This window comes from Trichomycterus rosablanca, chromosome 6, assembly GCF_030014385.1.
Source record: "Trichomycterus rosablanca isolate fTriRos1 chromosome 6, fTriRos1.hap1, whole genome shotgun sequence".
NCBI lineage: Eukaryota > Metazoa > Chordata > Actinopteri > Siluriformes > Trichomycteridae > Trichomycterus > Trichomycterus rosablanca.
The window spans coordinates 18,125,706-18,141,701 of record NC_085993.1 but is presented as its reverse complement, the minus strand read 5'-3'; the positions used below and the strand labels follow the sequence as shown (position 1 = coordinate 18,141,701).

Below are 15,996 nucleotides of genomic sequence, written 5' to 3'. Positions count from 1 at the left end.
AGCATGGTGGTGGTAGCATCATGGTCTTGGGCTGCATGAGTGTTGCTGGCACTGGGGAGCTGCAGTTTATTGAGGGAAACATGAATTCCAACATGTACTGTGACATTCTGAAACAGAGCATGATCCCCTCCCTTCGAAAACTGGGCCTCATGGCAGTTTTCCAACAGGATAACGACCCCAAACACAACCTCCAAGATGACAACTGCCTTGCTGAGGAAGCTGAAGGTAAAGGTGATGGACTAAACCCAATTGAGCACCTGTGGCGCATCCTCAAGTGGAAGGTGGAGGAGTTCAAGGTGTCTAACATCCACCAGCTCCGTGATGTCATCATGGAGGAGTGGAAGAGGATTCCAGTAGCAACCTGTGCAGCTCTGGTGAATTCCATGCCCAGGAGGGTTAAGGCAGTGCTGGATAATAATGGTGGTCACACAAAATATTGACACTTTGGGCACAATTTGGACATGTTCACTGTTGGGTGTACTCACTTATGTTGCCAGCCATTTAGACATTAATGGCTATGTGTTGAGTTATTTTCAGAAGACAGTAAATCTACACTGCTATACAAGTTGTACACTGACTACTCTAACTTATATCCAAGTTTTATTTCTATAGTGTTGTCCCATGAAAAGATATAATAAAATATCTGCAGAAATGTGAGGGGTGTACTCACTTTTGTGATACACTGTACATCCATGGGTGGAATAAAAACAGACATTAACCATCAAACAGTGCAGCTTCATCTAATAAACAATAAAACATCATCTAGAGTCCATTCTTAATTAAAGGCTAAGGTATAAAAATATGTCTTAAGTCTTCTTTTTAAAATCTCCTTTGACCCAGCAAGTCTAATATCCAAGGGCAGGGTATTCCACAACTTCAATCTCCCTTCCGTTTCCGCTTTGTCCTAGGGACAACTAAAAGACCCTGACTAGAGGACCTCAGATTGAAAATAACAAGCCTGTACCAGCTTTGTTACATGCATTACAGTACAAGAATGTTTACCATACACTGTAAAAAATAAACATTTTTTTTACAGGTTTTCCCAGTACATTTTTACAGTTTTTCCCTGTATTTATAAAAGACAGAAATTTTTTGTAAAATTACAAGAATTAACTGTATATTGAAAAGTGTCATGTGATTTACCAAAAAAAATCTGTTTTTTAACAGTTTTTAAATGACACTTTTAACAAAACTAACTGTAAAAATAAAGTAATCTTCATTGACAAAAATAGCAGAATATTCTGTAATTTTCAAAAAGAAACCTTTTGTTATGCCGATATATCACTGTCAAATACAAATAAATACTGTTAATAATGCATTTAAAAATGTACAATTGCAAGAAAATATGTGAGCAAAGAAAGAAATATTTTGTAATTTTGCATTTCTTAACCACTACTTTATATACATAATTTAGAAAAACAAAGGTATTGCCTACCTTATGAGACAGGCAACAATACAATTTAAACAGATTTTAACTTTTACTTTATTTATGCATTTGTGTTAATTTAAAGATTGAATTGTTAAATAAGTGCATTCATACAAACTGTGTTAAACCATAGTCAAATTTAAAACGTTATTAACTGTGATTTATTCTCACATTTATAATATTTAAATCAAGCATAATTTACCCATCCCCACATTACCCAATACACAGAAAAAGGTATTACAGTCCATCTGTGCAACATGTTGGGTGCACATTCCAACCAGAGCACCACAGATATAAAATGATGCTCTGACTCAGGGGTTTTTAACCTTTGTAGGCATGCGCCCCCCTTCGTGTGCCGAGCACAACTTGCACACCCCCCTCACACCACCACGCCCCCTCCCCTTGGTGGAACAGCACTCGGTCGCGCGTATACCTAACACTGCTTCGGCCACGCCCCCCTCCCCTGGATAAATCACGGTAATGTGAAGCTTTACAAAATCTTTTTCCATAACTGCATGCTAATCATGATGTTTATCTTATAATATTGTGTAATGTAGCTCTTTAGTTGAATAATATTAAAGTTTTATTGTTGTGCATGCTTTATTTGTTTATAAATGCTAACACTAATTCGCGCGTGCTAATGCTAGCGCTAACGGCGGACCTGCTTATAGTGATTTATTTATTAACGTCTTTCCAGGGTTTCTGTGAATCATATTCAAGTCTTGAGGCAGATTTTAATAGATTGCCGTTGGCTGACTGTATATTAAGTCCGGTTGCGCTATGTGTGATAACGTTGCACTGCCGTGGTGCTAGCTAGTGCTAAGCTAGTCAAGTTCAACAGCCAGTATTCTCAACTTGTGGCAGTAAGATTCTTTCCCGAAAAGTAAAAATGGTTTAAATTACTGCGTTGCGGAAGTATATTAAAAGAAGGTAGAAAATAAAAAGATGTGTAATATTTGCGGTGCCAGTGCATTAAAAAACATGGACACACAACCTAGCTAGCTAAGATGTGAGCAGGCAGCTCGAGCCTGAGGGGAACGGCATGCTTTTCGTTTAGCGCTCACGTTCTGCACATACTTAAAAACAAAGTGATTCTGTAACGTTAGTATCATTAGAAACCTGAGTTTTGTAACTTATCCTGGAAAGCGCACACATGTAAACAGTATTGGATAATCAATGAATTTGTAATATTAAAGTATTTACCATAGAAATAATATTTATTTATTTACAACAAAACAATTGATGTATTGTATCTTCTGTTTACAGATGGTTGGAAATGTGTAGTTGCAGTTGGACTGACCTTTTACTGGTAATTTTTTTCCTACATTTTATGCTAAATTGAAGAATATTGAGCTACTTTTGACTGAACACTGAGTTAAGTTTAGATTAAGTGAAGAAGAAAAAATGTGGAAATTCTTATTATTTATCCTGTTTGGTTCTTTTACTTACTTTTTTGTTTTATGTATTTTATGTCTATTTTCTTATTTAAGCTGGTAATTTCTTTATAAATATTTGTTTTGCTGATTTTGATTTCCTTTAGTTTTCTTTAGTAATTTTTTTTTATATATATAACTTTAATAGTATCCAATTTCATCTACAGTTTAGGATTCCCCCAATCACGCAATACCATCAGCGCTAGGAGGGTGAAGGTAAGCACAAGTTTCCTCTGAGTTGTTACAACAACCACCCCATCTTTTCGGGCCAATGTACGTCTGAGTTGAAATATAGGTTGAAGTGAGATGTCATATGTTAAGTTCTAAATGGAAATTTGTGTACAGTTAAGTTCAAGAAAGTGATTTTCCCCCTCTGTTCCATTGTAGGATGGTGATATGGCTGCAACTGAACGGGGGATTGAGGAGACTGTTCTTGTGATCTATGTGACTAGAATTGAGGGAGCTGAAGCCATGGACCCCCCTGCCAATACTGGAGTGGTATTAGAAGGTGGTGTGCTTCTAGAAGACTTGGGCAGTGTGTTCCTTGCCTTTGCAGTTCGGGCTGATTTATGCCTTATATATTTATAACCTTATGATTTAGAACCCTCCTACATTCAGATACACTTGTTATGTACTCCAAAAACTGTTTCTGGAACTAGATGCTAACAAACTGTCTCATAAAGCTCAATTACTAAATACCAAGCTGTTCAGTGAGATGTAGTCCATACTGAGTATTACACTTGTGACGTACTGTTTATCGAATTCCACTGTGGTTGCACTTTCTGAAAACTTCAATGTTGGCACTGACTTGTACATAATTCAGATTTATAAGTGTTTCATGCCCATGTTTTGTAGACATTTCACTTAACTGTATGCTGCTTTGTTAAACATTTTCCATTGAAATGAATTCTGATTGCACTTATTGTATGCTGTATTGTGTTAGACATCTGATTCTTACACTGATCAGCCATAACATTAAAACCTCCTTGTTTCTACACTTACTGTTCATTTGTGTGAAAATTATTTGGGTCAAAAATAGCTGAACTGTGGTGGATTTTGATCCATTTTGAAGCTGAAATTAAAAGCTATTTATATACTGCATTTATAAAGTTCTATATATGTTCTAAAGTTCTATATAACATGTAACAGCTGCAAAATTTCACAGTAAGTATTATGCAGACAAATCTTAACCTACTTCAAATTTTTGTATTTTGTATATTTTTTTAAATGAATAACAATTTAAAAGTACAGTTAACTTATGTTTTAGAGAAAGAAAATGCTTTTATTTTGACGGTTTATTAATGTATTTAAATAATAAAAAAAGACAATTTAACAGATTTTATTTGCAATACCTCTGACAGTTAATTTAAAATTGGGCTTTTGCTAAGTAAAATTACATGTTTTTTTTTTGTTTTATATGCTAATTTTTTGTGATAACTAGTAATTATCTGTACTTAAACTTTTCTGAATCATTTATAAAGATAATTATTCTGTTTTTTTAGAGGTGTATGACACTGTTCTAACAATTAATATATGTTAAAAGTAGAAGATTTCATGAAATTATAGGACAATTTCCTGTAAAATTACAGTGATAGATGTTAATTATGGTAAATGTAATTACCGTTTTTTTACAGTTTATCTCCGTTTTAAATTTTACAGTTTTTTCCTGTTTTTCTACAGGCATTTTCTGGTGCCCCTGCTGCCAGAAAAATACTGTTTTTTTACGCTTTTCTTTTTTTTACAGTGTAGAATGGCACAAGAAGGTCAACAAGAGAAGCCAAACAGGTAGTTAAAAAGCCAAACAGTGGTCAAAAAGTAGACCATTCCAAATCCATGGCCTTAAATATGAAACTGAGCCCCCTTTGTAGCTATAACAGCCTCCACTCATTTGGGACAGCTTTCCCAGGGATTTTGGAGTATGTTTGTGCCAATTTAGTCAAAGACCAAGTCTCCAAGATGAAACACATGAAGTTAATTATCACTTCTGGGTAGCGGAGAGAGTTTAATAACAGTTTAATGCCATCATTCACATAGCTGACCAGGTAGGTTATATCAACCATATGCTTTTGTACAACTCCAGCATCTGTGCAGTGCAAAGCTCATTAGAAAATAATACAGAAAGCAATGTTCTAATTAATTCCAAAGGTATTTAATAGGGTCGAGGTTGGAGTGGAGTTCCTCCACACCCGACTTGCCAAACCATGTCTTTATGGACTTCATTTTGTGCAAAATAACACAGACATTGTCATTATGAGGAGTATAAATACTGTCATTTAAATGGTTTTATTAAAAGACTTTATGTAACTTGTTTTTGCAGACACACAATTATTTTCCATGAAAAGCAACAGATCATTACAGCTATGATGGACCACAATATTTATGCCCTTCTGGCTGAAATCTGTATCATTTAAAATAAAGACAAGTGTTATCTAACTTAGTGAGGCTTACAGTGTTATCAAAGTGATTAAAATACTCGTAGACCAAGTTTCTGGCATTATTCATCACAAAAACAGGTCGCAAACTAAATTTGACAGAGCGGCGAGACCAAATGACCTTGAGAAATAAGACACGATAAACCACTTTAATACCCATTTCACACGCTATTGCATTCAGATGAATTTAAACCGGCCTCAGCTCCACTTCTGCTGTTAAACTGAGTGAGAGCGCACACGGCCCTCGACACAACGGCTCATTTTAACGATAATGGAAGACTGCAACGTTTGTTACGACGGCCGGACTTAAGAGAGGCCTGGGACATACAGTCATAAAGAAATCACAAACAACTGAAATCAGAACTCTATGACTGAAAGCTCTATGACTTCAGTAAGGTTTATGAGAAACATAGTGTACTGCTAAAGGATGTGTCTACTGTAAATAATGCTAATAGGATTATAAACTTTTATGTTAGGTAATAATGCAATAAAAACACAACATAGCTACACGGTTTGACCTGACTATGACTAGGCACTAAAGGTGATGTGGGCACTTTCATTGTCAGCTTAATAAATTAAAAGAAATTTAGGGGCTACCAGAAAGCCTATCTAATATAGCAGGGGTGTACAATACGTTGATTGCGATCTACTAGTTGATTGCACAGTGCATGATGGTGGATCGCTCATCATTCAAACAGGTCAATGTGATTGACATGAAATGTGGCCACTGTTTCTTTAATTTGCTGTTTGTTACCATAGCTATGCCTAAACAGCCAACCTAAAGCACTGCTTATCTAGAAAGTTTTCATTCATCAGTAGCCAGTTTGCACCAATTTAATGTTTTTTCTTTTGTAACCTACACTGTCTGTGGAGATGAGTGCACAACCAAGCACAAAGAAACCAAATGATTTGGGCAAGAACACTGCAAGGACGGATGTTTCGTTCATACGTGGAAGAAGACACCTTTCAGCACATTTTAAAAAAAGCTTAAAAGCTTTTTTGAAAAATGATGAGGCCAACCTGAAAAAGTAGATCACTGAGACCTGTCGACTGAATTAGTAGATGTCAAGCCACGAAAGGGTTCCATTCCAACACAGGGCTGCTCACTCTTACCTATTTACTTATTTGCCTCTACCTTGGAGCAACATCCAGCACATCCCACAGATGCTCAATTGGATTGAGATCTGGAAAATTTGAAGGCCAAGGCAACACCTCAAACTCGTTGTTGTGCTCCTCAAACCATTCCTGAACCATTTTTGCTTTGTGGCAGGGCGCATTATCCTGCTGAAAGAGCCCACAACCATCAGGGAATTCCGTTTCCATCAAAGGGTGTACATGGTCTGCAACAATGCTTAGGTAGGTGGTACGAGTCAAAGTAACATCCACATGGATGGCAGGACCCAAGGTTTCCCAACAGAACATTGCCCATAGCATCACACTGCCTCTGCCGGCTTGCCTTCTTCCCATAGTGCATCGTGGTGCCATGTGTTCCCCAGGTAAGCGATGCACACATGATGTAAAAGAAAACGTGATTCATCAAACTGCGATGCACTGTGTATTCTGACACCTTTCTATGAGAACCAGTAGTAACGTCTTCAGCAATTTGAGCTACAGTGGCTCGTCTGTTGAATTGGACCTCACAGGCCAGCCTTTGCTCCTCCCTGTGCATCAATGAGCCTTGGCCGCTTATGACCCTGTCGCCGGTTTACCACTGTTCCTTCCTTGGATCACTTTTGATAGATACTGACCACTGCAGAGGGCGGCACGGTGGCTAAGTGGGTAGCACTGTCGCCTCACAGCAAGAAGGTCCTGGGTTCGATCCCCAGGTGGGGCGGTCCAGGTCCTTTCTGTTTGGAGTTTGCATGTTCTCCTCGTGTCTGCGTGGGTTTACTCCGGGTGCTCCGGTTTCCTCCCACAGTCCAAAGACATGCAAGTGAGATGAACTGGAGACACTAAATTGTCCATGACTGTGTTCGATATAACCTTGTGAACTGATGAATCTTGTGTAATGAGTAACTACCGTTCCTGTCATGAATGTAACCAAAGTGTAAAACATGACGTTAAAATCCTAATAAACAAACAAACAAACAAACCACTGCAGACCCGGAACACCCCACAAGAGCTGCAGTTTTGGAGATGCTCTGACCCAGTCGTCTAGCCATCACAGTTTGGCCCTTGTCAAACTCGCTCAAATCCTTACACTTGCCCATTTTTCTGCTTCTAACACATCAACTTTGAGGATAAAATGTTCACTTGCTGCTTAATATATCCCAATATACCCACTAACAGGTGCCATGATGAAGAGATAATCAATGTTATTCACTTCACCTGTCACTGCTCATAATGTTATGCCTGGTCGGTGTACACTTTGGATAAAGGTATCTGCTAAATGCTTAAAATGTAAATGTAAAACATAAGAGAGTTTAAAGTGCAGAATCACAGCAGGTTTTTAAGACTTATGTTGCTTAAATTCCGTCAGCTATGTCTGTAAATAAATGTGCCGACATCTTATTATTTTGCATTTGTATCCTCAATTCTGTGTTATATATACTATACTGCCAAAAATATGTTGACAGCCCTTGTAGTTATTGAGTTGGTGTTACACTAATTACTAATAGGCAAATAAAATTAATTATTATGATTAACCATATGATTTTACTTTGTGGCTTTTTTCACTTTGTGGAGTTTCGGAAAGGATTTTTTTCTTGCTCTAGAATGATAGCACCCAAGATGAGGTCCAGAAAGACAAGCCATGGTCAGTTTGATGTGAGAAATTCTAGTGGCCTGCTTTGGCCTCAAATCCTTTGAACACCTTTGGGATGAATTGACATTGATGATGTGCCTCCTCCTCCAACTTCAATACCCCAGACACATTCCATTTCACATCTTTTGGAAAGCTTTTGCAGAAAAGTGGAAGCTTATGGCTGCAAAAGAAGGGGGGCAACTTCATATTATTGCTATGGTTTTTGAAATAGGACGTCCAACAAGCTTATAGTAAGGCATCCAATTATGTCCGGTCAAAATTTGGTTTATTTTGTGTCCCCAACATGTCTAAAAGCATGGAAACCTGATCTAATTAAAGTATCAGTCAGCAGTCTTCAGACAAAAAAGAAAAACACTGAAGCATTTGCCAAACAAGAGGGAAAAAGGCATCAGAGGGACCTCCAATGAGACACGCCCTCGCTAAAGGACAAACCGCCTCATCCCCCCGTCATCAATAAAGGTCTTCAAACGGTTCGAGCCCAGGCTTCCACAGTGCTTCATTACCTGAGCTAATTATAAAAGCAAATGAAATCAGGCCTGTGATACATTATTAAAGCCTGCACCACCATTAGGGCTCATTTGCAGTGTTGGCAACAATATGACATTTTCAAACTGTTTTCATGGCTGATTAGAAATGAAGAGGGCTGATATCAGGGCGGAGTAGGAACCGAGAGAGGTAGAGAGAAAGAAATGAGGGAAGGAAGGAAAGAGAAAAGCATGTGGGGACAGATGAGAAGAAAGCACAGAACCATGAAGAGAAAAGGAGGAAGGAGAGGAAAAAAGAAAAACAGATAAGCGAGAGACTGAAGATGAGTCATTTACCCACGCAACATGAGTCAATGTATTAACCTCCATAAATTTCTCAAACAATATAGAGACAAACAACAGCAGAGTGATACAGTTGCTGGCGTAGTCTCAGACTCCTTTGGGTACTCAGTGTACCAAATATTTTGCTAAAACATACAGAAAGTAGATTTAAGTATAAAGGGATAAATATCTTACTGTGTTACCCTGGGATGCTTTGATGCCACGTCCAGTGTGAACTTCTGCTTCACACTTAGTGACACCAAACCAACAGTGACCCTCATGAAGTAGTCAACGAATATGAATGAAGGAATATACAGACAGGTGTTGTGTGCAGAGATTCTTATTTGTAATGCATTTAAACTATTTTATTATTTAAATAGCCTGAAATGTTTTGCCACTGCTTTATCATAGTCACGGTCTCGGTCGGCCCAGGTAACACACCCTAGACAGGACGCCAATTTAGACAGTATTGCTTTATCTGATTCAGTAATTATTATTTATTATTATTGCTTCCTCCCACAATCCAAATACATGCAGTCAGGTTATTTAGAGATACTAAAGTCCCTGTAGATTTGTGAGTGTGTGTGTGTGTATGTGTGTGCGTATGTAAGTGTGAATGTGTGTTTGCCCTGTGATGGACTGGCAACCTGTCCAGGGTGTTTCTTCCCTTTCGCCCAGTGAATCGAACCCACCATGACCGTGAATAGGATAAAGCAGTGGTAAAACAATGATTTATTATTGTTATCATTATTATTATTGTTAATATTATTATTACTATTATTATTATTATTGTAATTATTATTATTATTATTATTATTGTTACTATTATTATTATTATTATTAATAATAACATTATTATTATTATTATTACTACTACTACTATTATTATTATTACTATTATTATTATTATTACTATTATTATTATTATTATTATTATTGTTACTATTATTATTATTATTTTTAATAATAACATTATTATTATTATTATTACTACTACTACTATTATTATTATTACTATTATTATTATTATTACTATTATTATTATTATTAATATTGTTATTATTATTATTACTACTACTACTATTATTACTATTATTATTATTATTATTATTATTACTATTATTATTATTTTTAATATTATTACTATTATTATTATTATTATTATTATTATTTTACAAAGCATATTTCTACAGTTCCAACATTGTGACATTGTGTAAAATGCAACAAAAAGGAGATCTGTGATTTGTTAATTCTCTTTTTACTTAACCCTTGTTTTACATATAAACAAGTTCAATTGAACACAAAGTACATTAGTAACAGGTAAGAGTACTGTGATTGGGTATAAAATGAGGATTCAACAAGGTTCAGTCTTAACAAGCAAAAAATGGTCATTGCTCACCACTTTGTGCCAAACTTTGAAAGAGAACTGTCAGTCAGTTCAATATTAAAATTTTTAATATTTCCCCATCTACTGTACATAATATTGTGAAAAGATGTAGGTAATCAGGAGACATCTTAATCCATGTAGGGCAAAGACAGTGACAAATAAAGCCACATGGGCTCGAGAGCACTTTGGAAAATCATTGTCACTTAACACAGTCTATCGCAGCATCAAGAAATGCTACATACATATATGCACTCAATAATTCTATGCAGAAATGCTGTTGAGTTTGAGCTCATCACAGATAAAAGTCAGTAAAAACCTGTGCTGTGGCCAGATGACTGCACATTCAGCTTGTTTACAGAAAAAACAATGAATCTAAACTACAACAGCCGCCCATAAGTGTGTGCTATGTTGTAGAGCTCCAGGGAAGAAGTGCATTATCCAAATATGTTTGAGTTTTTGTAACATGATAGGCAGTTTACTCCCCTCCTCCTTTTCCTCTTCCACCCGGTGAGTGCACTGGCTAAGCAGCCATGAACAAAGATGGGCTTTTATGGTGAGGAGGTCTCATAATTATTAGCGTTAGAGTCTTTTCTCAAATATCCCGCGGGAGGCATGGGGTTAAAATTCCATTTGTAGGAAGTGTAGCATGACAGTAAGCATGGTCTCCCTGGAGACAGACGGCAGAGGATGCGTAGAGCGGCTGTTTCAGTACAGATCTTTCAGGGCTGTGAATAGTGAATGGAATATGCAGTAGTGATAAGTGTATGCATGTGTGTGATTTTATCGTTTAATTACAGAGTGAGGTAGTGGTAGTCACAGATAGCAGGGTTTGTAAAAGGACAGTCAAATGTCAGCAAATGCTTTAAAAACATGAAAAATATATTACACATCAGTGATATTAGGGCTAAAGTTACTGGTTCACTGAAGTACAAAACTAGTTTCTGGCTGACTGATATACATATACATTTACTGTACATTTACAGTCGAGGTCACATTATTATGACCACTTATGCGGCAGCGCGTAGCTCATGAAGGAAGTCATGTTTCGTGAGCTGGCTTGGTGGGTATATAAAGTGTGTGATAGGCTGTCTGCACATATATCCTTTGTTGTTCTCATGGGTAAAAGTACCCATGAGTAAAATTCTCTTTCCTGGAGACATTGCAACATGGTGAGAAATGTCCAACACTGGTTGGATGAGGATGACCAAGACTTTCAAGTACTACTCTGGCCCCTAATTTCCCAGACTTGAACCCTATTAAGCATTTGTGGGACCACCTTGGTCGTCATGTTCGCGCTATAGATCCTCCACCATGCACCCTCCAGCAGCTGTGGGATGCACTGCAGTCAGCACGGCTCTAGATACCTGTGACAACCTACCAGGACTTTATTAAGTCACTCCCAGCGTCTAGCTGCTGTCTGTGCTGCACATGGTGGTTACTCTGGATATTAGTTGATGGTCATAATAATGTGGCTCGACTGTCTATCTATCTATCTATAAAGCGAAATACATCTAACATTGATGGAGGTAACCATTAACCACAGTTTTAAATGAATTCCTCAGTCTGAATATGATTATAACAGTGTAAATAAATAACACCTTGTTGCTTAAACCTTCGGTCATTATACAGTACTAACATTAGCATGTGATAATGCGCTGTCATGTAAGTTATCATAAATAGTTAATGTCAGCTATTATAACATTTCTATTTTATCAAGAAACACATTGAAAATCTTTCTTGATAGGTAATTTTATAACAGGGCACTCGTGTGGTGCAGCTGTCTATTATGCTAGTCTGCCACATCCAGGTTGGAATCTTGTCCAGACATGCTTGGCGATGTGGGTGGGGAAGAGGGGTGGCCGAAGCCCTGCAATGGATTGAATTGAATGAAAATAAATTATAAAAGCTTTTCAGCAGTCACTATTTCCAGAACTGTGGACTATATCAACCTTACATAGCCTTAAATGTGGCATCTATTACATGCTTGTTTTATACCTAAAGTGTCCCCAATTTTAACCTAGGAGTATTAGACAAACTCAAATGAATTATTCACTAAAACAATAAGCAATGTCAAACTGACAAAGCAGCAGAAAAAGCAAAGCTGCATTGCTTTTCAGCTGACCAATTAGCCATAGACAAATATAACTAAAATATATTACATTTCACAATTTTCATTAAAAAAAAAAATCCCTGACTTTATACCCTATTGTGTCAGGACTTGTAATGAGCAGTACTTGGCCTTCAAAAGATTATCATTCAAATCAAACAATAATTCATTCATTATCTGTTATACCACCACTTTTCCCTATTTAGGGTTGCGGTGGGTACAATTCATCAGACGAAAATGTTGGAAACACCCAGGACAGGTTGCCAGTCCCTCACAGAGCAAACCCCACACAGAACGGACCCGGACCGCTCCACCTGAGAAACAAACCCTTTTTTTGAACCTTCTTGCCATGAGGCACCCACCAAAATGTAGTAAATAGAATTCAAATGAAGTACTTTACGATCACATTACACAATTACTATATGCTAATCTGCCTGTAAAGTCCTGTGGGAATGTTCACATGCTTAATCACAAATGTTTTTTACACTATTGTTAGATAATCTGGGACATGCATTCAGGTTCATACAGTCACTAAAGAGTATTTCTTGTTGTCTATTAAAGTGTGCCAAAACCTGTCCAAACAGCCTATATATTAATATCACTACATATCATGTACAATATCATTATCCTATTACGCAGCCACTAAAGTCTATCAGTGTGAAGGCCCCAGAGAAGTAGGTAGAGGTGTTGGCAAGGGGGTCACTGGGCATCTATCTAAAGCTCATAGGCAAGCCATATGTTATTTAAAGAAAAACAAGGGTTTTTAATAATAGGCTAGGGTCTTTAATATTTTTAATATTCATTTTACTGTGCTAATGTATTTTAGAAGTGTCTCTCAAAGCAGTAATGATACTTTCACAATTGCTGCTAAAATTATAAATATTTTTCCAAAGATAAATCCAATACTAGCACACTTACCTGGATGCCATTCTGCCAAGGGTGATTTTTCTGTATCTGTTCCGCCTCTCTGGTCAGTCTCTGTAGGACACAAAATGTCAAATGTCAGTGGTTAGAGCACTGGTGTCAAAGGGTGAAAAATGTGACCTCTATAATCAATGAAATGTCTTTTCAATTACAAAGGCAATGCAGAAAAGACAAGATGTCTTTCTAGCCTATAGCATCATGAGAACCACGCAAGTAAATTAACCCAACCCAATGCCCTTCATCAAGAAATTTGTACCCTGAAACTTGACGTTTCCCTTAAACTCGACGTGTGTGCAACTTCCGTTTTGTTCAGCGCTTGGCTTGAGCGGTGCGGTAAAACGTCATCAAAGTGCGAATCTGCATTTGTGTGGAATAACCATCAAATTCACTCTGAAACATATATCTGTGTTTATCTGGATTTTTCTCCTGTTTCACTTTTAAACTTGTTTTATAGCTCAGGGTTCTGAGAAAATGTGATAATCAGCTTTTCTGAATCTAAAATGCTTATCGTTGAAAAAAAAAAGCTTAATGTATTAAAAGAACGACATAGAAACAAAAAAACTCTCTTAATTATTACTACTCATAAGTTATCTCCACTAATGAAATTCCTCACTCGTTGTTTTAGTACAATAAGTCACACTAAGCTTTGTGCACTGGCACACTCCATATATAGGAAATAACGGCACAGCCAGCACAAAAGCTATTGTGCCGCTTCTCATGAGAATGCACCTTTACTGAACAGTTTTTCAATTGTATTTCAGTGTTTTTATATTATATTTGTGTTATTTTTAGTGTATAAGTGTCAAAAACAACCGCTTTATTTTACATTAGCCTAAAATATATGCAGTTCCACGAGACCATACACACAATACATCCTTTTGGGAAAAATACCTTGAACCTCAACACCTTTTAAACTTAACGCCGCTCCCAGAACCAATCAACATCGAGTTTGTAAGGTATCACTGTATAAAAATAGTAAAAATAAATAAATAAATGAAAAAAAGGAACCAAGGCTGTTTTATTTTCTTGGATTTGCACGGCACTGGCTATATTTGCATTTATGGCATTTAGCAGACGCCTTTATCCAAAGCAACTTATAGTACAGTGACAGTATACTGTCTAAGCAACTGAGGTTTAAGGGTCCTGCTCAAGGGCCCAACAGCAACAACCTGGGAGCATATATATATATACAGTGCCTTGCAAAAGTATTCGGCCCCCTTGAACTTTTCAACCTTTTGCCACATTTCAGGCTTCAAACATAACGATATGAAATTGTAATTTTTTGTGAACAATCAACAACAAGTGGGACACAATCATAAAGTGGAATGAAATTTATTGGATATTTTAAACTTTTTTTAGAAATAAAAAACTGAAAAGTGGGGCGTGCAATATTATTCGGCCCCCTTGCGTTAATACTTTGTAGCGCCACCTTTTGCTGCGATTACAGCTGCAAGTCGCTTGGGGTATGTCTCTATCAGTTTTGCACATCGAGAGACAGAAATTTTTGCCCATTCTTCCTTGCAAAACAGCTCGAGCTCAGTGAGGTTGGATGGAGAGCGTTTGTGAACAGCAGTTTTCAGCTCTTTCCACAGATTCTCGATGGGATTCAGGTCTGGACTTTGACTTGGCCATTCTAACACCTGGATACGTTTATTTGTGAACCATTCCATTGTAGATTTTGCTTTATGTTTTGGTTCATTGTCTTGTTGGAAGATAAATCTCCGTCCCAGTCTCAGGTCTTTTGCAGACTGCAACAGGTTTTCTTCCAGAATGGTCCTGTATTTGGCTCCATCCATCTTCCCATCAATTTTAACCATCTTCCCTGTCCCTGCTGAAGAAAAGCAGGCCCAAACCATGATGCTGCCACCACCATGTTTGACAGTGGGGATGGTGTGTTCAGGGTGATGAGCTGTGTTGCTTTTACGCCAAACATAACGTTTTGCATTTTGGCCAAAAAGTTCGATTTTGGTTTCATCTGACCAGAGCACCTTCTTCCACATGTTTGGTGTGTCTCCCAGGTTACTTTTTATGGATATCTTTGAGAAATGGCTTTCTTCTTGCCACTCTTCCATAAAGGCCAGATTTGTGCAGTGTACGACTGATTGTGTCCTATGGACAGAGTCTCCCACCTCAGCTGTAGATCTCTGCAGTTCATTCAGAGTGATCATGGGCCTCTTGGCTGCATCTCTGATCAGTCTTCTCCTTGTTTGAGCTGAAAGTTTAGAGGGACGGCCGGGTCTTGGTAGATTTGCAGTGGTCTGATACTCCTTCCATTTCAATATGATCGCTTGCACAGTGCTCCTTGAGATGTTTAAAGCTTGGGAAATCTTTTTGTATCCAAATCCGGCTTTAAACTTCTCCACAACAGTATCTCGGACCTGCCTGGTGTGTTCCTTGGTCTTCATGATGCTCTCTGCGCTTTAAACAGAACTCTGAGACTATCACAGAGCAGGCGCATTTATACGGAGACTTGATTACACACAGGTGGATTCTATTTATCACCATCAGTCATTTAGGTCAACATTGGATCATTCAGAGATCCTCACTGAACTTCTGGAGTGAGTTTGCTGCACTGAAAGTAAAGGGGCCGAATAATATTGCACGCCCAACTTTTTAGTTTTTTATTTCTAAAAAAAGTTAAAAATATCCAATAAATTTCGTTCCACTTCACGATTGTGTCCCACTTGTTGTTGATTCTTCACAAAAAATTAAAATTT

General features: G+C 37.5%; 1 protein-coding gene and 1 long non-coding RNA gene across 2 annotated transcripts in view; one reads left to right on the top strand and one right to left on the bottom strand.

The window, feature by feature from the left end:
* Positions 1-15,996, bottom strand: part of cacna2d2a (calcium channel, voltage-dependent, alpha 2/delta subunit 2a) — a 379,664-nt gene that overhangs the window by 208,507 nt on the left and 155,161 nt on the right. Inside the window, exon 4 of the mRNA XM_062996697.1 lies at positions 13,274-13,333. Within this exon, the coding sequence (XP_062852767.1) occupies positions 13,274-13,333 (60 nt within the window). The remainder of the gene's footprint in view (positions 1-13,273; positions 13,334-15,996) is intronic.
* LOC134316340 (uncharacterized) lies at positions 2,675-3,833 on the top strand. The gene is made up of 3 exons (XR_010013077.1): positions 2,675-2,735; positions 3,027-3,075; positions 3,247-3,833. It is a non-coding gene; the product is annotated as an uncharacterized LOC134316340 (long non-coding RNA).